The sequence below is a fragment of the Chelon labrosus genome (genome assembly GCF_963514085.1).
Source record: "Chelon labrosus genome assembly, chromosome: 12".
Lineage (NCBI taxonomy): Eukaryota > Metazoa > Chordata > Actinopteri > Mugiliformes > Mugilidae > Chelon > Chelon labrosus.
This window is the reverse complement of record NC_140345.1, coordinates 18,928,989-18,955,906: the sequence shown is the minus strand read 5'-3', so window position 1 is coordinate 18,955,906 and position 26,918 is coordinate 18,928,989. Positions and strand designations below refer to the sequence as shown.

The following is a 26,918-nucleotide window of genomic DNA, read 5'->3' as shown; positions in this document are numbered from 1 at the left end:
TTACATGGTTTACACCTGCAGTCACACCGCTAACCTTAAGTGTAGCACTGACAGGGAGGATTCCCGGTTTAAAAATCCTACTCAATAACTAGTCAAGCGGAGAGAGTTTGTCGTTTGGCGGACGCTTCTGGGGAGTTGGTGAGTTATCTTTATTGACAAAGCTGTGTTGTCCCTTCATTGAGGAGGCTAGCGACGCTTCCGTAGCAGCGGCGGCTAGTTAGCATGCTAACGTGCGTCAGTGCGTTAGCTCGCTGCAGCTGTAGCAGCATCCCCCACCCGAGGAAAAAAAAGCTAAATATTAAATTAAAACGCCAGCTACTAAACACTTTAATCAGACTGTTTTGCTCAGACAGCACTCGCAAAGCGTGTTTGACTTTAATGAGGTGATTTTATAGTAGCTGGCTGGTGGTGGTGCTCATTAACTGTGCAGGTAATAGACGTGACAGTCAGGTCTGTGTGTTTAATCAGGCTGTAACAGCTTCCGGATATAATTCAGTCAGGATATCAGTAATGTCTCAGTGTTTGTTTTTGTGAAGCCTCTGCAGAGGTCAGTGGCTGCTCTTGTGTACAGCTTAAGCTTAAGTGAATGAGCAGCAGCAGCAGCTATGACTTCTTTAGTTAAATCCAAACCAACTACTGTAGCTTCATTTATACTAACATAACAAACCTGTTTTGCCCCTGGCTTGGTTATATTGTTGTATTTGATTTGACATTTTTATTAAAATGCATTTGACACGAACAGAAAATGCATCTCACTGTGAAATTATGTAGAAATGCAGATAGAAACACTTTAAAAAGTAGTTTTTAGAGTCTGGTCTCACAGCCAGTGTATTTTGCAGAAATATTAATCATATTACGTTCCTCAGCTCCAGAGAGCCCCTGCTGATCTGTTCTCCAGGAGGAACCATCCATCCTTGGCCACTGGCTCTAAGAAGCCAGCCCACTTCTGCCCACCATGGATGAGACAGATGTTGAGCGTGAGTCTCTTCTCTTCTAAGTTCTAAGCCATCCATATTTTTGTTCAGATCACACTTGTCTAGCCATGTGCAATTCCTCCACTCTTCTCTCCTTATTTTTTTACATTTAAACATCCTGCTCAGACGTGCCCTTGTTGCGATTTGTTGTCCCTCTAGAGGTGACCCTGGCTCTTCTGGACGCAGCCAACGATAAAGACTCGGAGGTCCAGGAGCAGGTCAGAAAGTCTATGTTGACTCTGGGGAAACAGCAGCCAGACCGAGTGTTAGCCATGTGTCAAGACTACCTGCTGAAACATCCCAAGGTAAAAAAAAAAAAACAAACAAAAACAGAATACACCCCCATTATTTTAAATGTAGCATCAGTCACAAGTCACAGCTTTTTATAAAATCATTCTGCGGGGAGATATGACTGCTGCCGTTATCACGATTGCTGCTGCATATTATCAAGCAGAAAGCAAATAGCTCATAGGGTGATAAGCATACTAAAAAAAAAAAATGAATCCATCTAACGATAGTTGATCTCTGCTCATAAATCTAATGGACTGACCGTCGAAGATTAATGGTTCTACTCAGGAGTGCCTGACTCTACTGCAGCTGTTATTAAGTGGTTTATTGTCTTACAGTAAACATTCAAATTGGTGTCAGCGTTGGAAGAACCTGTAGTATATGAAGTGGGTTTAATAAAGATAAGTCTCGACTCTACCAACAAAAGCTAAAAATAGTCTTCCTCTAATCCTAAAAATCTGTTAACACATAGACGTCTCTCACAGCTCCTAGCATGCGGCCTGTTATATCGTTTAACTCGACATTCCTCTTGGAGGTTCATACGTCCAAATTTTAAACACTGCAATTGCTAGTTCTTTGTACATTTACCACAGATCAAGCAAGATGAATAGTTATCAATTAATATGGTGACTATTTCCTTCATTAATAGAGTGAAAAATTGCCTTTAAACTGTCTATCACAATATCCAGAACTGTACATTTCTCCCATTGCATGTTTTATTTGCTCACCAGTCTTAAAATGTCATTATATTAATTTTATCGTTGTATAACGGTGGCAGCTTAGAGGTTTTCACTGTAGAGCTCTGAATGAACCTTGTGATTATCAGTCGACGATGAAGAAATGTCTGTCACACAGGGGAAGTCAGTTTTACTAAGATGTTGCTGAATCTTATTTTCTTTTTTGTGTAGCAATTCTTTCACTTAATAGGAATTTTACATCTCTATGTTGCAGATGAATGAATTGATCTAATTGGTTGTGGTTATATCTGCCTCCCTCCTTCACTTACCATCTCCCTTTTCCTCTTCATCTCCTCCTCCTCCTCCTTCCATAGTTGGTAGTGAGCCACAGAGTTGTGATTCTTCAGACCATTGAGCTGATAGCCCGCTGCCGAATAGACGATATCAGTTCTAACAGAATAAAGAGTATAATCTCCCTGGCCTCAGACGAGATGACCCGATCAAAGGTAATAATATTTCACTTTAATTGTACACGCTCGTTTTAATGAAGAGGGCAGACATGACATGATTTAGTATTGCTGCCTGTGTTAAAACATTACAGAGTCTCTTCCTTACATCCTTGTTACTTTTTCTTCCTGCTTGGCTCAGGACGTTGTTCCTGACTGGCAGCAGGCCGCCAGTAATATCTTGGTTGCCGTGGGTAACAAGTACATCAATGAGATCATGGAGGAGATACTGAGCAAGTTCCAGCCGGGGATCCTGCCTCACTTCTTTGTGGTCCAAACACTAGCCAACCTCTCTGATTCAAATGGTAAGAAACGATTAACTCACGTACACTCAGAGAGAAAATGTGCACAGAAGACCACATACATTTATGGGAAGTTCCAGCTTGGCCTCACAAGGCAGTTCATCAGGGGCTGTTGGGAAACGCACAAACCCGTTAAACCTGACCAGGGACAGCATCGGCATGCCAAGCATTTTGCACAACTCCAGAATATGTTTGTCTAGAAGCCCTCTCTAGTAAAGGATCATAAATAGGATTGTTTTTGTTTGTTTTTTCTTTGATAATTATGGAACTCTTTGCTCAAACTGACGTGTATAAGACATTTTAAAAAGCCTCTGAGCTGATCAGTGTGTTGTCAAATGAATTATTAACAGCCATATGTAGCCTGAAGTACAGATTGTTTTGTCCTCCACCATTAACGCTGATATTAGAAGCCTGAAAATATTGAGTAGCATGCACATGTATATCTCCGAGCCTTGTAGAGGAAGTGGAAAGCAATAATGTGCCATTAACTCTGCGGTCGTTCTTCTCTAGTTTATGGCATGGTGCCCTTCCTGAATGCTATTCTCGGCACCATGTTGCCCATGTTGAGCATGGCCAAACAGGACAACATGAAGTGGGTCTTTTCTTCTGGTAAGAACCTCCCAACTTACTTCTGTGAAACACTGAAGCATTACATGTGGGTATTTTATGTAAATAGTTTTGTTGCCTAAACAACTCAAAATAAACCACAAAATATGAATTTCCTCTTCCTCTTTTTTTTTTCTTTTACATCATCACATGTTTTTCCCCTTTTTCCTGCAGCTCTATGTCATTTCAGTGAAAGCATCTTGGAGTACTTGGCCAACCTAGACAAGGCCCCAGACCCAACAGTCAGAAAAGACACATTCTCCAGTGAAATCTGTGTTGCCTTCGACACCCTCTTCAACAACTGGTTACAAAGCAGGGAGCCCAAGGTAAGCTGTGAGTTGATTAGAAATATACTGGTGGACTGTACAGGCTGCCCACATTTGGCATTAAGTCATGTCTTGTGTGCAGTAGTTTTGGATATTAACGATGAATAAACTGCAAGATAACGCAGAATACTTACTTTCAAATTACCACAAATGAACTAATGTTTCAGTTTTTGAGGCCAAAAACAGAAATCCCAAAGGTGGTATTTTTGTTTAGTCTGGTTTCCCCAAGTCTCCTTAGAAATTATCCACTTCTGAGTGAGAAAATTGTCATGTAATAGATGATTTTCATCAAAGAAAAAGCACCGCGAGGGGGCTTTTTAGTCTCATTTTCTGTTCCCAAATTGAGTAAAACCACATGGAAACCACCGTGACCTACATCTCAGCCCTGTCACCTGGTAGAGTCTGTGAAAGTATATTCTCTATAGGGCCATAACAGCGTAGTAACCACACAAGTTTCTTTCTTTTTGTGTGCGGAGTTTACTGAGTTTACTAAGTCTGCACTAAATGTCCGTGTTTACTGGGGCCAACAGTGAATCCTCTGTGTCTTTGTGCTGCATTACAGAAAGCAAGGAACTCATTACAGTTAATTGTGGTTCTTTGGAACAACGTTTAGAGTGAGGAGTTTTGGAAACAAAAATAAATTACCTCAGAAAGATTTCTGTACTGTTAAAGAAGATTAACTTTAATAACGTCTGCTCTTTTTTTGTGGTGCCCACTTATCAGTTCAAGAGTGTAAAGCATAAAACTATGAAAACCTAAGTGGATTTACAGTGTTTTCTTTTATGTTACCACAAGTTATAGCGCAATTATGTGCCTTATATTATTTTTAAAATGCTGTGTCTGCATTCCCCTTGATTTATTTAGCTCACCTAATCTATGTCATGTCTCACTTTCTGCCTGTCTTTCTGTCTCTCTGGACTCCAGCTGAGGCTGACAGTGGCGGAGGCGGTGGGCTCTATGTGCCATCTGATGGCCAGTGACAAACTGGAGGAGCAGATTCCCAAACTCATTCCTGCCATACTGTCACTGTACAAGAAAAACAACGAGCACTACATCATTAGCAAGGTGGGTACAGGGTGAAGTGATGAATGAACCTCTTGTTTCTGTCAGCTAAGAAGCACCTAATCTGAGTCTGAACATTGGATGTTTTTATTCTGACCAGAGTCTGTGCCTGGTTCTTGATGCTTCTGTCAACATGGGCAGCAGGGTGCTGGAGACACAACTGGAAGGTCTTCTCTTTGCTCTGCATCAACAGGTACAGTTTAAATACACAGGAAATGCCGCACATGTAGTCTTAAGTGAACCAGATGACTGATGCAGCTATTTAGAAAAAGGTGACGAACACAGCACACGCCTGCCTGCATAGAGGATGAAGTATTATCTCTGTTTCGCAGTGAAATGATAGAAAAATACACTGATCAGCCACAACATTATGACCACTGACATAACAGGTAAACAACATCTTGTGACAATACAATGTTCTGCTGAGAAACTTTTGGACCTGGCATTCATGTAGATGTTACTTAGACATGTACCACCCACCTAGACTTGACCAGGCACCCCCATCCCATAGCAATGACACTCCTTGATGACAGCAGCCATCCCCAGCAGGATGCAGCCTGACACACAAAAACAGGTTAGGACCAACTCAAAAAACATGAAAAACAGCACAAGGTGTTGACCTGGCCTCCAAATTCACTAGATCCCAGAATGATCAAGTATCTGTGGGGTGTCCTGGAACAAGCCTGATCCACAGAGGCCCCTCCCCTCAACCCATAGGACCCAAAGGCCCCCTCACCAACTACATTCTGTTGCCAGACACCACAGGACACCCTCAGAAGGCCCATGTCCATTCTCTGATGAGCCAGAACTGTTTTGGAGGCACAAGAGACACCTACACAATATTAGGAAGGTGGTCATAATGTTATGCCTGATCGGTGCAGATGAACTGTATACACGTTGGACACATGCTGGAATGGTCTTACATATTCTTGACAACATTGGGACAAATCTGCTTCAGCATCAAAGTGTAATTGAGATATCAGTGGTAGTAAAAGGTTTGTCTTGTGTTGTTCAACAAGTGTTCATGCTAAAAGCCAGAATACTGGACTGGATTACTCTTTCTGGGTTGTTTACCTACATTGTTTTGTTTCAGATGTGTCAAATGACAGTCAGTCACCGTAGTCAGATGTTTTCATAACCTTGTGACTCAGCTGACACTTGGCCCGATGCCATGACGGTTACACAATTCTACCACAACTTTATCGACGACACGCACTGAGTGATCATATTTCTGCTGAATCTTGTAGCACCAGCACCTGACACTGCAGTTATGGTCACCCTTCCAGTTGTAATCTTGCGCCACATCTTATAAGCGCATTTGTAAATACAAGCAAACACGGTTTCCAGAATTCAAAGGGTGGTTTTGGAAAAGCTTTACAAATTCTCATTTCCAGTTCAGAAATTTAAAGTGAGCTTGTGTGATTCCCAGAACAAATAATAGCCACTGCGCAACATTCATACTATTGTTTCCTCATTTCTTATTATTAATATAAATTACTACACCATGGATACAAACCTTTAATTATAGAGAACATGTCATGCTGCTTGATATTATTTCCAATGTAACATTTTATTTGTCTCTCTCCAGGTGTCTGCCCCGATTGATTACAGTAACCCACCTACAGTAAAGAACCACAATGAGGTCCTGCGCTGCTTCAGTTTGCTTGGTACTGATTTTTTTTGTTTCTGTTTTGACTCACTTCTAAACTAAACTATGCTAAAGTCTAAAATAATATATACGAAAAGGTCTGTGTTGAACAATTGAAGTGTATGTCCAGCAGCAACCGTGACTTTCTATCTGTTGTAGTTCTATGTAGTCACAAGAGCAGTAATGAGATCATGCATTAGTGAGCCAGACTCCACCACAAGATAATCATATTAACTGTGATGGCTGGGCCTTCCCTCTCCCTCTCCTTCTCCTTTTTCTTGCTTCCTTTCTGGCCTTTTTTGCTCTACCCTTTAAAGTTATTTCTCTGACAGTATTGTTTTTTTTTTTCCTCTACTCCTCTCCACCTAGCGAACTCCTTCCCAGACCGGCTGGTTATGTTTGTTCTTCAGAAGCTGGAGAACACTAATGAGCGAAGCAGGATGGGCTCCTTGGCTGTGCTTCGCCACCTCATCAACTCCACCCGTGAGCAAATATGATGAACAGAAGCATGCATGATATACATCACCACACATACACCCTTATCTGTTACTCAGCGATTGATTGGAGATTTAAAAAACAGAATTCATTAAATGAATCGACGGTGGAATAGTGGTTAGCACTGGTGCCTCACAGCAGGAAGGTCCTCGGTTCGAATCCCCGGGGCAGAGATGTTTCGATTCTCAGGGCCTTTCTGTGTGGAGTTTACATGTTCTCCCCGTGTTTGCATGGGTTTTCTCCGGGCGCTCCGGTTTCCTCCCATCATCAAAATATGCTAGGTGCTAGGCGCCAGGTCAGGTTGGCCTACAGTGGCGGCGCGCGTAGTCGCAGCGGCTCAGGACTAACCCTCCATCCGACCATGAAATTTCGTTGTATAATGACAAATAAAGCACTTTACTTTTACTAATTTACTAATTTACTAATTCATAGAAGTGGACTTTAATGCTAACTACATAAAAATCCACCTTTACGTATATTTTCTCTGTTATATTTGCTGATAACATCGACGTCCAGCTGAATTTTTATGTGTTTTTTTTACAGCTTCTACGATGGAGAGCAAAAAGCTGCTGATTCTGGCCAGCATCCGACAGCCAATGGCTGACCACAGCAACAAGGTAACACACATGAACACACTGACTCTGTGGCTGTGTGACTAGTTTTGGTCTACTCTGAAGGAAATTGGCTTTTCTTGTTTATTTTTTTCCTAGTTTTTCAGTTGCTCAGGCTGCAAGAGTTTTTGAGCCAGCTTGTAGGGGTTTTACCGTCACTTTTCAGACTGCTTCCCATCAAAGTTATATATTTTGGTGTGTGCCACGATTTAGTTTTAAAAGACGTTTGAAGTTAAGGTTGTGGTGCAGCCTGATTTCAAAATCCAGTATGGTTTTTAAACTCCTATAGTCTTAGCCCAAGCTTAATTGTGTCGTTGTTATGATCTGTGTCTCTTGTTTCTGTTTGTCTAGGTGAAGAAGCGCGTGGTCCAAGTGATCAGTGCCATGGCCCATCATGGCTACCTGGAGTTAGAGGGAGGGGAGTTACTGGTTAGATTCATAGTTCAGCACTGTGCTTTACATGACACATACCAGGTACATATCCGTTTTGCACTAATTTTCATCTTAATTATCTTTAACCACTATGCCACAGCTTCTCCAGAATATGTGTTAAAATCAGTGTGTGCGACTGTGTGTCTCCAGCGAGGCCAGAGGCCCACAGATCCAGAGGAGGTGACTAATGAGGCCCTGAGGACGATGTGTGACAACACCCTTCACCTCCTGACCACTACTGTTGGACGACTAGCTGATGTACGTGCAGTGTCCATTTGATAATAAACTGTCATCAGTATAGAAAATTTGTTTGTAACATGTATGTTTTGTTGTTTGAAGGTGCTATGGCCCAAGCTCCTGTACTATCTGACCCCTCCACAGTACAGCAACGCTACCACTCCTCTCTGTAAGAGTCTGATAGTCCTGGGCAACAAGAAGAAAAATAACCAGGAGCCCAGCTTTAACATAGACTTTACACAGGAAGGTATGTGGAATATTTAAAATTGAAGCAGGGTTTGAGGTTATCCAGGTATATTTAGGTCGAATCCTGGGTTTTCAGGTTGTTCATGTCTTACTCGGGTTCCTATGTAGCTACGGTAAGTTTCTGTATGCTGCAAATCTAACCCGCTAAATGTAAATTTTTTGGAAAGAACACCGTGACACTGCTTAGTGAGGTTATGATCTTTTGGCTCAGTGCAGTCCGATAACAAAAATATATCCTGGGTACTGTATGTTGAACTCAATTTTAGTTTGTATATGTTACAATGGGACATGCAGAGATGGAATAAATGTCATTACAAATTATTTTTTAAGGCACAAAAGCTGTCACTTGTCATGTGTTGATCATTTTCAAGATATAGTCTCTCTCGCTCTCTCTCCTCCAGTCAATCTCCCTTCTCGTCAAACACTAATGATCAGACTGCTGGTAAGGAAATACACACATTAAAAATAAAAGGCAACACAATACTCCTACTCAAGTCGCACAGATTTATTCCTGTTTTTCTGAAATAAATACGACGGTATTTTCTATCCTCCGTGACAAGTATCTGACTGTCTACGTGTGTTTTGTAGGTGAATGCAGCATTTCCATTCAATGGCCGAGGTCACGGAGCTCCATCCCTGTCTCTCCTCCAAATCCTCAGTATCAACATTCATCCCAATACGGAGATAGTCTGGGAGAAAGAGATACCTCCTCTGCTTTCAGTGATAGAGGGTGAGGAAACACATGGACGTAATCTTTTAATTCATTTGTTTGTGTTAAGGAATGGCTTTAGAGGAAGACTCGCCTTCCTGTAGTGACACCAGAACTGATATTTCAGTGTGCTTGTACAGGGTACAGGGTTTATCATGCTCTTAGTTTTCACCTCTACAGAAGAGCAATCTGACCACGTGTTGCTGTTTTGTACAGAGTCGACGGCAGAGAGTCTGGATAAGAAGCAGTGGGATGAGAAGCTACTGAAGGTGAATACTATTTCATTCACATTAAATGTGGTCCAAACATGTCAAATATATTCCCATTTATGCATGAAGAGATAGTAGTTATTATTGTTTGGCTTTAATTCAAAATTTGTCTCCAGTTCTTGTCTAAAACCCTGACGGCGATCGATGATGACAAGTGGGTGTGTCAGTTGACGGCTGAGGCAACAAGATACCTCTCCACATATAACAACGACCTGGAGGAGAAGGTAGGTGCTTTATCACCGGCAACAGCTGTAATGTATCCCGAGTCTAGTTTAGAGCTTCGTGCAAGTCATATTTAAAGTGAAAAGGCTGATAGTGGTGCCTATGGTTTCCTTAAAGAAAGCCAGTGATAACCGCCACAGGAGGTACTTCTCTCTGAGGGTAACAGCTTCTACACACATTTTGTCAGTTTGCGTTTGCGCCACCGACAGTGGCCTAAGCTGGCTCGTGAGTGGCATTGCAACATCACTTATTTTTGCTCAACATAACAACAACTTGAAACAATTAAAGGCACTATGAAAGACTTGCTCCAGTCTAGAGCATGTACACTTAAAGGTGAATGCGTTAAATACAGTGCCACTGAAGACTTAATGTTCAGTTTCCCTATCAACAGTGAATTTAAACCTTTCAGAAACAACTTGATCTTGCTGCACAATTACAGGAAACACAATGACAAGAAGCGTGGATGTGAAAATTACAAAGTAAAACACAAATTACAATAATATCATGTTTTATTTTTCCTTGTCTTTAGAGCTTTCTGTATCGATGTGTAGGAGTTGCTCTCCAACAGTGTTTCAATAAGGAGGTGGTTAGGAAACACCTGCAGGAACTCCTCCTCACAGCACGACACCACGATGCAGTCGAAAGAGAGGTACCACTGCCGCCATGTGGCCGTTTCTCTCGCAGAAAGCATTTGCCATTCATTTATAATGTGTTTTTTCACTCTTGTGCACTCGTCACCTGTGTCTGTCAGGGAGTTGCGATGGGCATCGGTCTGTGTGCCAACAGCCACTTGGAGGGAACTCTAGCCAAGCTGGATGAGTTCGGCAAGTCGGATGCCTTCAAGAAGTCGCAGAGCATCTTCAACCTGCTCAAAGTAGGAACAGCTGTTATAGATAGTTAAAACATTGTGTTATACAGCTGATAAGTGTCATTGATAGTGTACAAGTAGCTTCAGCCTCAATCTGTCTCGCCTCAGGAACGTAACGACGTTGAGGTGGAGAAGGTGAAAAGCACGTTGATCCTGTGCTATGGTCAGGTGGCTCTGAACGCACCACCTGAAAAGCTGCTGAACCGCATTGATCAAGACATCCTCCGCTGCATCAGCAAACACTTCAATACCAAGGTAAAGAGAATGCTGAGGGAACAGTACAAGGGTTAAATCATAACCTTTATGTGTTATAGAGAGGAGAATACTGGGATGGTGGCGTTATTGAGAAACCTGGGTTGCCTTCTCTAGGCTGTAGGATCAACATCATTTTAGACATACCTGTATCACTGAAGTGATCAGACTGCACATGCTGTGACAAACTGTTGAAGGTTTGTTGATGTATTTGAGATGCACAAGCCCAGCACTGATATCATTTGCAGTGAATCATTTAAATTAGTTTTTTTTTAATGTCTATAGACACGAATGAAGAGCAGGAAGTTTATTCCAGCTAAATTCAACTAATCCATTTCACCGTAGAGCGTAGAAGTTAAGTGCTAATATAGCTGATATGAAACATTCATACCATATCACATTATGCTACAGAAGGACCCTCATTTAACAGTGCATCATTAGCCTCCTACTCACTGTGTGCTGTAGCTGTAGGTTTTAGGATTGTATGCATGCAAGCTCTTTACTTTATGACTTCTTTTTCATACAGGTTCTGGGGATTAAAGTAGAGACAAAGGTATCGTCACATGAAAACAGGAGCTCTGCATTTCTTTGTTTTCCTGTCCTTGCTAGTTAACATTTCCTACTTCCTCTGTCCTCATCTGTCCTCACACGTGTGGTGATGCCGTCACTAAATCTAATCTTACCCGAGAGTCGATGACGAAGTGCCGCTTGAGAACAATGAAGCTTTTTTATTCAAGCTTTTTAATCACCTCGGCTGTATCTGTGTGAGGTTTCACTGTGGTGCATCACCGGACTTTGGTATTCCTAGATGACATTTGTGAATGATTAATAATTAAAGTGAATCAAGTCCGTGTGGATACTGAAAGTGAAGGTTGTGGGTGGAGTTCATTTTCTAAACACATGCGGTTTATTTCCTCACAGAAATGTATCTATGGGAACAATATCAAAGAGAAAACATAGAGCACTCATTGTGTTGAAAGAAAATGCTCTTCCTCACCACAGTGAAATGTATCTTTAACATTATACATCAAAGAAAAGTGAGAAGTGGCAGCTTAGAGTTTGTAATTTCCATTTATACGGACAATATTAGGAGAGGTCAGCTTGAAATGTGACATGGTCACAAGGTAGTGGTTACAGATTGCATTAATAAATAAATTAACATTATTTATGAAGCAGATGGGATCCAATAAAAGCCTCAGTGACGTCCCTGGGTCATTACTATACCCCAGAATTTTGCAAAAAATAATAAACGGTTACAGTGAACCAAGAGACTCTTAGTCATTTTAAATGTGTTTAAAATGAAAGCTTAATGCTTGCTAATGGTCTCATATTTTGCTATGTGTGAAGCTGATTTATGCCGTTTTAAGCTGGCACATTTTACAGTAATGTAATCAGTTTTGGCAATAAAACAGTACCAATGGTCTTCATACTGTATATTTTAAGAGTAATTCACATTTCCTTAAAGGTTTTAAATCACTCACCAGAGAACTACTCTCACTGTCAACAGGCTTTTATAATTCTTTTTATACTAACAACTGGTTTGTCACTCTTTAGACCAGAGCCTGCAGATGATTTGCTGTTGTATCACCTCTAATCACTGATTTCAAACTCTCTCTCCATCCATAGGCATGGAGGATCAATCTACGATATGATTATTAGATTGATTAAGTGATTGCCTGATTGGTCTGAATAACGTTAATATTGCTGGAATGATGTTGGTTGTCGGTGCTTTTGCTTTAGCTGCCCGTACAGTTGCATCTGCTAATGGGATGGGGGCTGCAGTGTGCCTCGTTCCTTTAATTCTTGAAAACTTGACACTTGACCTGAATTGTTTTTTTTCTTTGTCTTTTATCTCTTGTGTCGTACACCTGCGTTTGTGTATTTGTGTTGCCCTAATCCAGGACCTGACGATGAAACTCAGTTTGATCCAGAGTGTTGGACTCATAGGCCGAGCCATCACTGAGTGTGTGAGGAAACAAGGCTACATCTTTGCTCGCAAGCAGGAGCTGATTAACGTTATGCTGGTTAGTAGTATGAAGACAAATTGAGGCCAGTTTTGTGGTTTCAGCAAAATATAAAAAGGTTTAAGTGGAGACATTTACTTCACAAGTCGTTTTGTGATGTCTCTTCCTGTTGTTGTGTCTTTCCTGGTCAGGACTTTATCAAGGCAGAGCCAGCTGATTCAATGAGGACTCCAGTACGCCATCTGGTGATGACCACCTGTGCCAACCTTATGTATCCTTCATGTCGGTAAAACAAGTATGAGCCAACACCTCTTCGACCTGGTTCATCACACACACTCAAAAGGAAATAGTTTGTGTCTGTTTGAAGCATTTCTGTTATTTCCGAAGGTTTTTTTTCTTTGACCTTAAGTGCTTCAGGCCACTGGACCCTGCACTGACTGAAAATGAGAACTTTGACTTGCTGAAGGTGTGCGTGAACAGCGTGTTTTCTCTTCCGCCTGAAACACACACTCCAGAGAAAATTAAAGACGAAGAAATACTTGATCCCAAGCAGAGGAAGGTGAAGTAAAGCATGAGATGTGCACACTTTAGACTAGATAATAAACCTCTCCTTGTTTCTCAAATGCTGTGATGTTGTCAAACTAACATGTCCCCTGTGAATCTGTCCAGGCATTGTACAAAGACACGATGGCTGCTCTGAAGGACCTGCTGACGAGCGTCCTGGCCAGAGATCCCACACCTGATGGCTTGCAGAGCGTCTTTAAGGTAAACTTTGCTTTTCATTTGTACATTGGGTATAAACACCTGTGTTAAATGATTAAGTTTTGTGATGTACAAAATCAATCAAAGTTAAGTAATCTCAGACTTTTTGTACATTAAACCTATGCAATGAGTGTAAACACCAATGTGAGCTTTCAGGGAAGAGAAACAAAAATACTTAACGGCATAATCATCACTGAAGCACCCTGTGATTTTATTTATTTTATTTTTTCCCCCAAATCTTCCTGATATGTAAAAATTAAACTATAAGAACTATTATATTATAATGCATTTGTTTTCACTAGTGTACCTAATGAACTGGCAAGTTGTCTATCTTTTATTTGTCCCACCCTCCTTTAACTTACAGATTTTTGTCTGTCTAATTAAAAGTAATAATAGACTGTTATGAAGTACTATACATCAGTACTAAGTAAATCTGACAGGCCTGCATTATACAGTATGTCTGTGTTGTCTGATATGATGTGTGTAACTGTCCTGTGCAGCACATTGAGTCATGGCTGAGCTCGGGACAGGACCACGAGAGAGAGAGGGCTGTAACCGCTACTGCTCACATACTGGCTTACTACCTGGACATCCTGACTGTCAAGGTACACACAATAAGACACATAAACAATAATATACAGGAATTATACTGTACATGCAAACACATGCAATAAAAACCAGTCATCTGCTGTGAATCATTAAATCCTTTACTCTCTCTTTAGGTAAATTTCAGTGAGCCTTACCTTTTTCTTTGTGCGCAACTCTCTCTAGAACATGGTGTCCTTTCACAACCTTGGAGCTCTGCTGGGTCGACTGTCTCCTCGCTGTTCTGACCCTCAGCCTGCAATACGCACCGCGGCTATCGACTGCATATACACTCTGCTTTATATACAGCTACGATATGAAGGTACAGACACGCGGGGCTTTGACCTTTAAGGCATTTATTATGTGTGGTTTTGCAGCATAGTTTTGGGAATTCAAGTAACAACAGAATAATCCATAGCTGACTTAAACTTTCTGATTCCACAGGGTTTTCCTTAGATTATAAGGAAGAAGGAGCGGAGTGTTTGCTGCAACTAAAAGAGCACTTAGAAAACCCTGACCACTCGGTTCTGTACAAGACCTGCTCAGACCTCACGAAGGTACATCCTCAGATTCAACTTTATTAACCCGCATGTTCAAGATCTTGTGTTGCCTATATTGTGGTTTAACCCCGGCCTCCATGATCTAGTCACGCAATCAGTCCTGCCGTGTGTAACTGCATCTTTTCCTTCGTGTGTCAGGTGATGAGTAAGCGTCTGCCCCAGCAGCAGCTGACGACGCTGGTGTTCATGTTGTTTGAAGGGCTGGTGGACAGTCAGACGAACTGCTGCCGAGCCTCATCTGTCATCCTAAATACCTTGCTGAAGAACAGAGGAGGTGGACTTCAAGACCTGGTAGCTCACCCACACACATTTTACTCTCTCCCTCAGCACTTTGTTCCGTCTTTTGAAGCCTCTGATTATATATAATAATATTATTTTGGATTATCAAACACAGTGCTTGTTGTGTGGTGTGTGTGTGGTAGGTCCCAGAGATGCTGGAGGTGCTACATGTGCGTCTGCAGAGCATCACAGAGGAGCAGGTAAGAGTGGGCGCACGTATATGGTCACATATAGATCATTCATTTATTATATAATAGTTTTCTTACTGATCTGTTTTCATTATTTTCGGAATAACTTATAACAGCAAATGTGAGACTTGTTTTATAACATTGTGCAGTATTATCTATGTGCACTTGACCTATAATTACATTATTGTGTGTTTGTTCAGGTGAGAGTGGCAGTGGGACAGACCGTACTGATCCTCGCTTCTCAGCATCTACAAACTGTCATCAATGCTCTCGTAAACCAACCACTTCCTTATGACAGGTATGTATATAGTTCATAAAAAGGCATATACTACATCAGCAAGACCACAAAATAATTACTTAATGTTATTACCTCCTCATTTCATTTGCTGTTTTTCATTTGCTGTTGTCTAACTCTAGTTAGACATGTAAACATTAAGTTTGTGTCTTTGTGCAGCTGGACCGGTGAGATGTGGATGGCTTTGGGAGCAGACCCCCTCGTCGCCACTCAGATCATGGAGATGGTGATGGAGAAACTCGCCATCATGGCGCCCTACGTAGACAGGAAGGAGGCGATGTTGAGGGGAGGGACAACAAAGGTGGCCACCAATCAGCCACTGGCTGTAAGTCACAAACACACACACACACACAGGTTTTTAGAAGAATATTCCTTTCACGTATGCACATGTTGTGTTCATTCAGAGGCAATTGTCTGTTCAGGGTAAAGCTAAGTAACCTTGGTTAGTCACAGTAAACCCAAATGTGCATTCTTCAGGCTAGCGAGAATGCTCTGAGGCCAGGTCTGTGTCTCCACCCTGAGGAGGCAAAGCATCAATCTTAAGAGATAAATCTTTCTCTCAAGCTGTCAGTACGATGGCTATGTAAAAGCACCCTGCTGAGAAAGACACTATACCTGTAATGTCCTTTTAATTCTCAAAAGTTGAGCTCTTCAAAATAAGACCTCTTGGAAATTATTCATTAACCTGGTCACAAGACTTGTCACTCACTACACCGATACTGAGGCACCATTACTTTTATGTAAACATGCATCCCCTCTGACAGTTGTAAAGTAACTTGTGCATAAAGTGATCTTCTTTTGAAAGGATTCGCAATGGTTTAAGGATGATTCTCAGGTGTCCACATGTGTTTGTGTGTCTTTTTTTTTCCTCAGATGACGTGTGGTCTCAAAGAGCTGTTATTGAACGGCCAGTGTCAGGAGCCGACAGTCGGTCTGTTCCCTCAGCTCTTCTCCTGTCTCGTTGTCAGACTGGCAGCTAGCGTCGGAGTCTCAGCACCAAAGGACAACAACACTAAACACGCTGCCTCCATCCATGTAGCAGGGTAGCTATCCGTGTTGTTTGCATGTATTCACATGCACAGTATACACTGTATATTCTATATAAAACAAATTTGTTTTTCTGTTCCAGGGTAGCAACTGATGCGCTGAGAATTTTGTTAGCGCGGGCCCAGTTAGATGAGGTCTCGAAAAGACTGGATGAAGACAATGCCTGGGACGCAATGAAGGAACCCAGTACTCACATTAAAGGAGTTACACTATTAGCAAGGTACAGTCACATATACTAAGCTAGCACCCTCTTTAGAAATATGCACCCTGGTAATAGTTAAAATAAATAATAATTACTATTAGAAGTCACCAGAAACTAAATGTCTGATTGTCAGTACACGTATCTGTGTTTAGATTTTTATTTAATTGAATATTAAAATCCCTAAATAAACATATCCCATATAATTATAAGAGTCAGTATACACTACAGCAAAATGTAAATAAATTTAGGGCGAATTTTGTTTCCTAATCCGCCAGATGTTTTCAATGGGTGACAGGTCTAGACGTCTGACAGGCTAGTTTAAAACCCAGACTCTTCATCTGCGGAGCCATGTTGTTGCTGATGTCGTATGCCATGTGTACTAATGCAAGCTGCATAGTTCCTCTCCTCTTGATATCGACCTCTCCCGACATTTATCTCTGGAAACACAACCTATCTGGGATTTTCTTTTGTATACCTTTATAAATTTGGATATGTTTGTCTTGTCTCTAGGGCGATGGCTATACACTCTGGTCCCAGGCTGCCTGCAATCGTGGAGTGCTTGTGTCCGTGCCTGAATAACATCTATGAGTGCCAGAGAATCACCGTCACTGCTTTCTTCTCTGAGGTGATAAACACGCTCTGTAAAATTAACCTGCACTTCAAACTGTTACTGTTAATATCAAATCTCTAAGATCATGTGTAACATTTTCATCTCTCTCTCTCTCTCATTTCCAGCTGCTGAACCATCATGTGGTGACAGAGTTGATGTTAATAGACGTGCTAATGAACAACATGATGGAGAGGATATCGGATCCCTGCTGCACCGTCCGCATGCTGGCTGTGCGAGGGCTCGGCAACATAGCTACGGGATCACCTGAAAAGGTAGAAACGCACAAAAACACACACTTTGTGTGAAGTGGTGCAGATGAAATTATTGGCTTTTAAGAGGTAACATCAGCTGTAAAACATGAGAACACCACAGGCAACAGTTGATGTCTAGAAGCCACAAAGGCCAACAGTTTAGTAAGCTAATGGCAGGGTAACTTAATGTAGGAAACACTTAATGAATTCTGAGGCCGTTGGGAATGTCAGTATTTTCCTAAGACATATTATAAAACTACAACAGAAACCTCTTGGAGACTAAATTACAACATTAACGTACCATCCAGCTTAGCTTTCTTCATCTTCTTTCCTCCCTAATTAGGTGAATAAATACGCCAAAGAGCTGCTGGCAGCCATGAGTTCAGGAATGGAGGAGAAAGATGATCCAGGTAAGATAACGTTAAGCTCTTTAGTCTAGCTCACCTAATTTATTGTAGAGTAAAGCTGTCGGTCTGCTTGTGGGTGTTACGGCATTCACTCCCCACATCCTGATGGTTTATTAGCCTACAATGAATGAATATTACAATATCTGGTCTCTTCTGCAGGTAAGCTGATCACCCTCGAAGCCATGTCTGGTCTGTCTAAAGTTCTCCTCTACCTGGACAAGAAGAATGTCCATTTACTTGTGGTCTACATCTTCATGAAGATCAAACCCTTCCTGGAGAGTGTATGTTTCCTCTTAAAACTTCAAGATGATAATGATAAATCAGTAACTTGTTAGGCCTCGTCTTTTTACTGTTACGCTAACAGTACTTTCTGAATCTCAAACAGGAGAATGATGAGATCCGCTGCGCTTCCATCCATCTAATGGGGAACCTGTCGAAATTTGGCTCAGGAGAGGCGGTGTTCAAAGACCAGATCCACAATGTTCTGGTCAGTCTGCTGTTGCATCTGGTTGACCCGAACCAACAGGTGGTCAAGGTACAGCAGGAAATCGAACATTGACTTTCAGAACAGCTGATTTTCTTATAGTGTCATTGTTTTCTTATAAATACGGGTTTCGCTTTTTTTGCATTCGTGCAGGCGTGTAAGTATGCGATGCGAGTGTGCGCTCCTGTGGTGGGATCAGAGCAGATCACGGCCATGTTTCAGAACCACCTCCATGATGACAAGAGCTTGCACTATGGAGAGTTCATCAACGACCTGACAAAGTACCTGGTGAGATGCAGTTGAATATGAGTGTTTGCAGATGGTTGTTTTTTGAAGTTGATGTGGGCTAAAAACTCGAGTTAAACAAAAACTTCGGAGCTGTTTGAGAAGCAGTTGGGTTTGTTAGAGAAGTTAGAGAGGGTTTATACTTATTAACTACACGACAAACATGTTTGATGTTCAGTGTTTCATGTTTTGTGGGTTGCAGATTCAGGACTTTCCTGGCATGCTGAACTTCTACCACATCTCAGTCGTCCAGTTCTTCAAGAGCAGTTGGCCTGAGGTCCGAGCAGCAGCAGCCATGTTTATAGGTAAGATAAGATAGGACTTTATTTATCCCCCGGGGGAAATTAAGGTGTTACAGCGGCAGGGAACGACGATGACATGACTGTGGATATTGAAAAAAAAGCTGTGTTGCTGTGCTCTGGAAGAGAGTGCAAAATGAGTGTTTTCCTCTCTGTGTGATACTAATTGTTCTATTTAATAACTGTTCGGCCCTGATTACTTATCATACTCATTTAATAGACAAACAGTTTTAACAAATCCTACTGTAACCTGATCATAATGACGACTGATGTATCCTCAGGGTTTCTGCTGGGGAATCTTCAAGAGGAGCATTTTTCCCACCTCAACATGGCAACCATCACTAAAGGTGACGCAAACTTTCCATCAAAAATCACACCCCGTTCTGATGGTCGCCTGCTTTTAACCGTTCTTCCGACGTGTGCGTTTGCTCATTCACAGGTTTAGTGATGCTGCTCCAAGACCCAGACCCTGTGGTGAGAGTGAAGGCTGCAGAGGCCATGGGACACTTCCACTGACACACACACAAAGACCTGCATACAAATATCAGTGTTTCCCATATTCAGTGGTGGTAGTAGGTGAAAAATAGCAAAACTCAAATTAATGAGTTTTAATTGAAAAAGAAAATATATTATATACAGCACAGTGTGTGATAATGTGCACCCGTTTAATAATTATCCAAATAACACCACTGTCACATTCATTAAAAACCAAAAACGGGGACCAAAACAGGAAAAAAGCATAGACAAACCAAATGGTTTATTTACCAATGTTAAAAACAATAATAATGAACCCTGAAAATACACATTCACACTCATGCACATGTATATTTAGCTGTTAGCTCTGTTTAGCTTTTCAACACTATGGTACTTGAAGCAAGTGTAAAATCTTAACTATATTTTAGAGACCGAGGACTGTAGCATTTAGAGTTCTGTCAGTGTGACGATACCAGAAGTATACTGTGCTCTAGCCGTGAAATATGTCATGCGTTTTTAATGGCAGAGGTTAAACAAAACTGAACTTAAGTAGGAGTTTTTTTTTTTTTTAAATAGAATAAATATAGTTTCTTCAAATATTAAATGTGCAAATGGGTGTACTGCACATTTTACCACAACTTCATGTGTCTGGCTACAGTATGTTTGTGTGGTCATACCAGCATTTTGTGCTAATGTAGTTGAATTTCAGATAAGATAGTTACAGTATAATCCGCTTTATAGTACTCGAGGATACTTCAGTCAGCTCCAGGCTTCATCCCGTACGTGTAGACTCATGATTAGACGTAAGGAGCCGTGTTGAAGACTAAAAAGTGAAACGTCCAATAAGAATAAATGCACAAGAGCTAGAGTAGAATCCAGTCAGTGTAGTTATGGAGGATGTAAGTAACAGAAAACAGGATGGTTGTTGTCTCATTGCTGTCTTAAGTGGTCCATATCATTTAGCCGTTGATTATGTCAGCAAGCAATAACCAGACAATAACCATTTTTACTTTAACAACCAGTCTCTAGCAGCAGGACTGGCGATAACGAATAATAATAATCCTCCTGTAGCTACCATGTGAACCTGCTTGTTCGGAACAGGGTAAAGAGAGAGTCTCACCGTCGCTTTTGAAATCTGCTCATACATCAGTGCCAAGCTCTCCTTCCATCATTAATGTTTACACATCACTGCCACTGCTACAGCTAAATAGCCAACCTGGACACTGCACTACAGTTTCCAGTGATCAACGTTAGTTGCCAGAAGAACATTGTCCAAACTTTGGTGTTAGCCTTCATAAACACGCCAGCCAAACGGGAGGAATGAACAATATGTAGTGGTCCTGTTTTTAGCCGGGTTAGCGAGGCTGAAATGAGATTGATTACTCTTTCTAAACTAGCCAGTTCCAGCCAATCAATCCACAATTTATCAGTGTTGCTAGGTAGAACAGTCCAGCGTAACCATGCTGAAACCAGTGCCAAATGTTCATTGATCATCACTAGAATAGCACCATATGGATTCTGTTTATGAGTTGTTTTTTTTGTCTCACTTTGAATGCACTTAATGTCTGGTTTTATACGGTACTGCTGTGGGTTTATGGGCCTCTTTGTGTAAATATGTGTTTTGGGGGGGTATTATGTAAGAATGTCTGTACACGTAACATTATGTCTCTATTTTAAACCATTCCAAGGCCAACAAGGAGGGATGGAGAGTAATCCAATGTTTGAATTCGTTCGGTGGCAAAAACGTTCAATAGACAATGAGATGAAAACAACCCGGTATTTCTGTTGCACTTTTTGGGCTTTGCCATACAGTCCTGGTCTGAGAGCTGACCGGAAAACCTTCCCCGATTCCCTTCATAGTGAGACTCGTGTTCTTTGTCTTTGTTCTGCACTCAAGTACACGAGAAAAGCTTGTTGCAGTGATGGTTTCCAGGTGTAACAAGGCAGGTTTTTATTTCTAGTGCAGAAAAACCTCACATGAATAGTAATATTTGTCTTAACAGCTCTACAAGCAAGGACTTGTGGCTTCAAGCACTTTCTAACACTATGATCTGGGTGTTCTCGATTTTAAAGGTTGTTACTTCATACGACTGATATGATTTTTCACGTCTTCCTGTTTTGTTTTTAACATGTCAGTGTGTGTGTGCGTGTGTCATATGGAGGTATGGCTATTTCAGCTAGTTAAACGTGTGAATGTGTTGATTTGTGATTGTGTGCATGTCACTTTTCAGACCAGACGAGAGAGTGTGCATTATGGCAATCACTGTATTTAAAATAAAATAAATAAACATCCGTTAAAACAGAGAGTTGGTTTTTAATCTTTATTTATGATCTATGATTTGTGTTAAATCATTTCTACTGTCACTCTGCTAGTTATGAGTATTTATTTTATGTTTAAAATTATAGTAGAATATTACATAGCTTAATTATTTTTGCTCTTGAAACTCTTGAAAAATTGTTTTATATTTGATTCAGAGTCCCTCAGAAAACACCTGAAAACACATTCTTCACCTGTCTGCACCCATGAGTTGTTCTAAAGGGTCTTACCTATGCTTTTATATACTCTGTGCACATACATGACATCCTTGGATGTGTTTAAAGAAACAATTTGTTTTCACGCATCTGCAAAACTTTACATCCAATGAACGTGTATGTCTCTCTGTGACCACACGGGCGCAGTAAAAAGCCAAGTATAGAAATCAATAAACCACTACATGCTTTAATACTGTATCTTTTAACCCAAGACCCCTTCTGGTTATTAACAGAAAAAATATTCTCTATGCACTACATCATCTACCAACCAGTAAGTATGTCATTAATTTCATTTCACAGTAGTCCTGTGTCATGGACAGTCAGTCTTCATGTATCGAGACAATGGATTAAACAAGTTAATTGAAATGCAAAGATGTAAACAAGACCTAACGGCTATATATTTCACTGTTCTTCATTATAGCCACCGAGTCGTCTATTTATTCATCATGTTCTGTACACAATGTAAATGTGCATTTGGACCAAATTGCTGCATTTGTGTTTTATTGATTTGTCCCATTTGTCTCGTGTGATTGGTCCCTCTTTACTTTCTGTCAGACAGCACTAGAACAGCAAGTACTGCCTGAGTATTGTTTATGTCAGACAGGAGCAAACTGAACAGAGTTTATTCTGTCGGCTGTGCATTGAGTCTTTTGTGTGCGGGAGAGAGAATGAGAGAAAGGGATGTCCTTGGTTTGTGTCCTGTGGCCTATTTCCATACGTAACCGACAGTGTAGTCGGACTAATATCTGTTCTCAGATCTGCACATGCAACGTATGTTTATGTGACAGTAATGGAGCATGAGAAAGCAGTGGAAACACTGTCTTTAAGCCTGTCTGATTATACCAGCAGGTGGTCAGTTAGTTCAGCGTGTGTATGCAGGCAGTTGAGTTTTATTCGTGAGTCAATGTTGTATTTTATTCATTCCCAGCTGGAGAGATTGACGAATCAAAACCTGCCTCAGATCTTTCGCCACGTTATTTTCATCAAAAGCCATATACAGGTACATTTATATTGCTTCATATCAGTTTTACAGACAAATTTACATCAAATCAGAATCTATTTAGAGGCCGTTTCCAAAGTAAAAGCATGATTTTATTATAACTTATTTACAAGCGGGAGCATTCAGGTTTATGTTCAGCAGTGTGGCAGAGAACGCTTTACTTCTCATTAGCATTTAATTCATCAGGAGACATTCGGTATAAGCACAAGATAAGATCCATAAATGTCGATACCAAGTCCACTAAACAAGCATGCTTCCTAGTTTCAATCAGTCAAGCCGAGCACAGAGGTTGCACATTAATCCTGTTTAATAATTCCATAATCATGAGCAAGGATATGTTTCATAAATGAGGATTAAAGTAAACCAGCTCATTAGTTTCACTGCTAATCCGGGGGAGAGAGTTTTGCTCACAGAAGGAGGCCCTGGTGAATTACACCAAATGCTCATGGAACAACAGACGCCCAGAGTTTCTCTGCTTCAGAGCTGAATAACGCTCCTGCGTCCTGGACTCAGGCAGTAGCTACATGAAATGCATGGGATCAGCCCCCCAACCGCGCCATCAGAACTTAATAACATCACCCAACATCCCCAAAAACAATGCATTTGCATTTCCTGCTGAGCAGAGTTTTACTTTGACTTTTATTAAAACAGAAAGTCGGTGAAAACATATCCTTATTTATAACTTAACCTTTCAGAGCACATACATACATACATATATAATAACCTCCCAGATAACATCTTCTGCCGTCTTAACTTTTAGATTTAACATTCACAACTTCATTATGACTCCCAAGCATCTCATATAGACGACACCTTGTGCTCTCCAGGACATTTTTTATTTTCTTTTTTTGTGCTTTTCACACTGCACAGTTTTAGCCCAGGGTTACGTTTTATCAGACAAGTCTGAGGTTGAAAGAGCTGCTGCCTTTTCAGCCCCAGAGTTAAGGGAAGTTCTGTGGTTCTGACTCCATACTGTGACTGAAATTAAAAAGAAAAAAGATTGATTTCTTTAGATGCAGGTGTGTGTGTGATGTGAAAGTACTGAATTTATGGTGCACTTGTTGCTGAAGTGAGCTGAGGCTCTGGGCTACCAAGCAAAGATACAAGATTAAATTCCGCTTTTTCCCAACGTTGCCAAACAAACCTCTAGTGGGTTGTTAAGATTCAACAAAATACTCCAAATAAATTCTGTGGGAGCAATTTTAAGGCTTTAAATCACATAAATATGAAGCCTAAGTCTAGTTTCTCTAGCTCGATGTCTCGTATTATAGTCAGTTCCTTCTCCTCCCAATGATAAGACTCTGTTGAACTTATATCCATTCATTGTATATCTATATATATTTTGAATAAAACCCACATACCCCCTGCACTAATGGGGGTATATGGGTTTTAAGTCTCTGGTGATTTAGTTAAACAAAAACTGCAGTGCCCAGGTGTTTTGGAAAAACACAAAGCCTTTATATTTTTATGATCCATTTTTAAATGATTTATATCTTTAAACCCAACAGACACAGACTGGCCGGGGAAGAGAGAAATATCTGGAGATGCGCAGTGTTTAGTCATACACAAATATGACCTTGTCTCCCTTTTCCTTTCAAGTTTTTAAAAATTATTAGTGACATATTGTGAGGAACTTTTTTGGAAAGTGCTTTTAAGTTCTGCGTGGATGTTCGGGGTTCACAGTATGTGCAGATCTGTGCTCTGGCAAAGGATTATACTCCCTGCTTACGATGTGATGCTAAAAATCATTTTAGGACCTTGCCCTGGGTTACGGTAAGTGCAGTGTGAAAAGGGCTTAAGATTTTTGGGGGTGCAGGGGTTTGGCAGTCGAGCCAAGCCTTTAGGAAGAGTATTCATACTCCTCTGCGCTGCGTCTTCCAAAGTCCATCCAGCCGAGGTAATCTCTGTCCTTTATCCTGTGGCCGGGGGCGACGCCGCTGGCTCTGCTCGTGAGGGAGGATCTGGTCTGGTAGGGAGAGCCTGAAGGAGACAGTGATAGAAAAACAAACATTCGTCACGGCACAGAGGATGTGGTGAGGACAGCTTGGCGCTGCACTTTCTCTTTTACCTACGCTGTTAATAATACTATATAACTTCCAACTGAGAGTGCTGAAGTAACTCATGATGACTTGTTTTGTTTCTATTTCCATCTTTGTGTGTTCTTCGGGACCAGTGAGCTCAGCACGTCTCCCAGTCACACAGTGTTGATTTAGAAACAGAGATACACAGTGACAGAGGGAGCAGAGAGAGAGAGGTCGGGAGGCAGGGAGACGAGAGATGGAGGAAAAAGACGGAGAGAGGAACCTAGAGGGAGGTGGGGAATGCCAGATGGTGGGACTCGAGCACAGCGTGAATGACAGCAGACTACAGAAGGAAGGACATCGGGAAGAGGGAAAGAACGAGATGGGGAGCAGAATGAGACCAGGGAGGGATGTAAGGTGGACATTCGGTCCAGTTTCTCTTTCGATGCATCTCGCTTCTTCCTCCTGCATCGGCAGCCTGAACACTTACCTTTCCTAGAGATGAGTCGGGCCAGTAGCTGACTCAGGCTGTTTGGAGCGTCCTCTAGGGGCTGGTTGTAGTTAGAAAGCTGTCCCGAGAGGGACGCCGGAGCTGAGCGGGCCAGGCGTGTGCGGATGGGTGATGGGGGAGGTAGGCTGTCTGTCACAAGAGCCTTACTCTCAGCTTTCTGTGACAGCAGCAAACGAAGAATGATTTAGAAAAGCTATTTACTACAACTTAAGACACTATTTAAATCATACATTTGTGTAACTTTTTATGCAAAAATATTTACAATTTTAAGCTGTGTCTTACCATGGATGGTGAAGGCAGACTCAGGGAACCGCTGGACAAAGCAGCCAGGAGAACACACACACAGATACCTACATTCATGACTGGAAAGAGAAGAGGACAAAATAGCACAACATTAAATCCACTTTATCTCTTCTGTGGCAATTTCCCAGATCTGTTGCTCTTCACTGTTTCTCCCCCTGTCCTATTTCACTGCCTCCTTTCAGCTTGTCGAGGGGGAGAATCTCACAGATAATGACTGTTTTACAGAAAGCAGCAGTAAATCATTTTACGCTCGCTGAGGCACAGCGGTGAAGGAGGAGATTAACCTCTGATGGTTTTAGTTGGAACCTACAGCAAACATCATTTTGTCTCTCCTACACACACACACACACACACACTGTGGCGTAGCTGTGATGAACGCTGACATTAGCAGAAGCCCAGAGGAAACGCACCAATTATCTCAGAATCTGAATTTTTTCTAACAGGATTCCCCAGGGGAGCCAGTATTATTGCACCAAGTGAGTAAATTACACAAATTTTTCCTTTTCTCTTCTATTTTTTTTTAAGTTGCTCAAAGCTAATATGTAAAAACACTTCGTTTCATCCTCTAACACTGTATATTTGTCTTCTTAGCACATCGTTTGTGGATTTGACATCACGTTTTTTCTCTATGTAAGAGCCGTTGTTTCTGGTGCACTGTTACATGTGTCAGACTGATTTGCTCATTTCCTAACACCGTATTAGTCCTGGTGTCTGAAAAAAAAAAAAAAGCAGCACATTAGTTGTGACGAATTAAGCTTTACGCCAGAACATTCTTCCAGAGGAAAACAACCAATTAGATAAAACCAATAACGCCAGTTGCTCGGAGGCATTCAATCTCCAATAACTCAAAATCCCCACTGTCTCAGTCTCTTAGTCCCTCTCTTGGTCAATCCACTTGTTCACTTTTACCCTCTGCTTCTTTTTTGCTTCTTCTCAAATAGCTTCCTTTGAAAAGCTTTGATGAAGTGAGTATTTAAACAAATTTCCCTTTCTCTCATTGTGTTCATCCTTCAACAATCGTCTGAACAATATTGCTGCTTTTGATGACATTATCATTTCATCAATATGAATGTACAGTAGAGAATATATCAGGATGATTGATCAGGATGATATCGTTTTAACAAACCAA

The 26,918-nt window shown here is 41.2% G+C and overlaps 2 protein-coding genes across 3 annotated transcripts; one reads left to right on the top strand and one right to left on the bottom strand.

Moving 5' to 3' along the window:
* Nucleotides 1-3: 3 nt before the first annotated feature.
* Nucleotides 4-21,726, top strand: mroh1 (maestro heat-like repeat family member 1). Of its 2 annotated transcripts, XM_084557103.1 has the most exons (45): nt 4-138; nt 867-977; nt 1,134-1,279; nt 2,314-2,445; nt 2,588-2,750; nt 3,258-3,356; nt 3,528-3,679; nt 4,604-4,744; nt 4,842-4,934; nt 6,330-6,408; nt 6,759-6,872; nt 7,428-7,501; nt 7,847-7,969; nt 8,078-8,185; nt 8,267-8,411; nt 8,812-8,852; nt 8,999-9,140; nt 9,336-9,388; nt 9,505-9,612; nt 10,140-10,259; nt 10,362-10,484; nt 10,587-10,733; nt 11,257-11,283; nt 12,632-12,754; nt 12,886-12,965; nt 13,112-13,253; nt 13,364-13,459; nt 13,957-14,061; nt 14,228-14,363; nt 14,486-14,598; nt 14,740-14,892; nt 15,024-15,080; nt 15,269-15,366; nt 15,523-15,688; nt 16,237-16,406; nt 16,493-16,630; nt 17,123-17,237; nt 17,348-17,494; nt 17,817-17,883; nt 18,040-18,161; nt 18,266-18,415; nt 18,518-18,652; nt 18,852-18,954; nt 19,230-19,295; nt 19,388-21,726. In XM_084557103.1, the coding sequence occupies exons 2-45, from the start codon at nt 956-958 to the stop codon at nt 19,462-19,464; spliced, it is 4,911 nt and encodes a 1,636-aa protein (XP_084413229.1). In that variant the 5' UTR covers nt 4-138; nt 867-955; the 3' UTR covers nt 19,465-21,726. The 2 variants fall into 2 exon arrangements, with proteins under 2 accessions (XP_084413229.1, XP_084413230.1); XM_084557104.1 differs by lacking the exon at nt 11,257-11,283.
* A 2,849-nt stretch (nt 21,727-24,575) lies between these two features.
* ccka (cholecystokinin a) lies at nt 24,576-26,420 on the bottom strand. Its single transcript, XM_084557137.1, has 3 exons — nt 25,769-26,420; nt 25,466-25,643; nt 24,576-24,934 (listed from the first exon to the last, which is right to left on the bottom strand). Exons 1-3 carry the CDS (start codon nt 25,844-25,846, stop codon nt 24,795-24,797), a joined length of 396 nt encoding a protein of 131 aa, XP_084413263.1. The 5' UTR covers nt 25,847-26,420; the 3' UTR covers nt 24,576-24,794.
* Nucleotides 26,421-26,918: the final 498 nt, after the last annotated feature.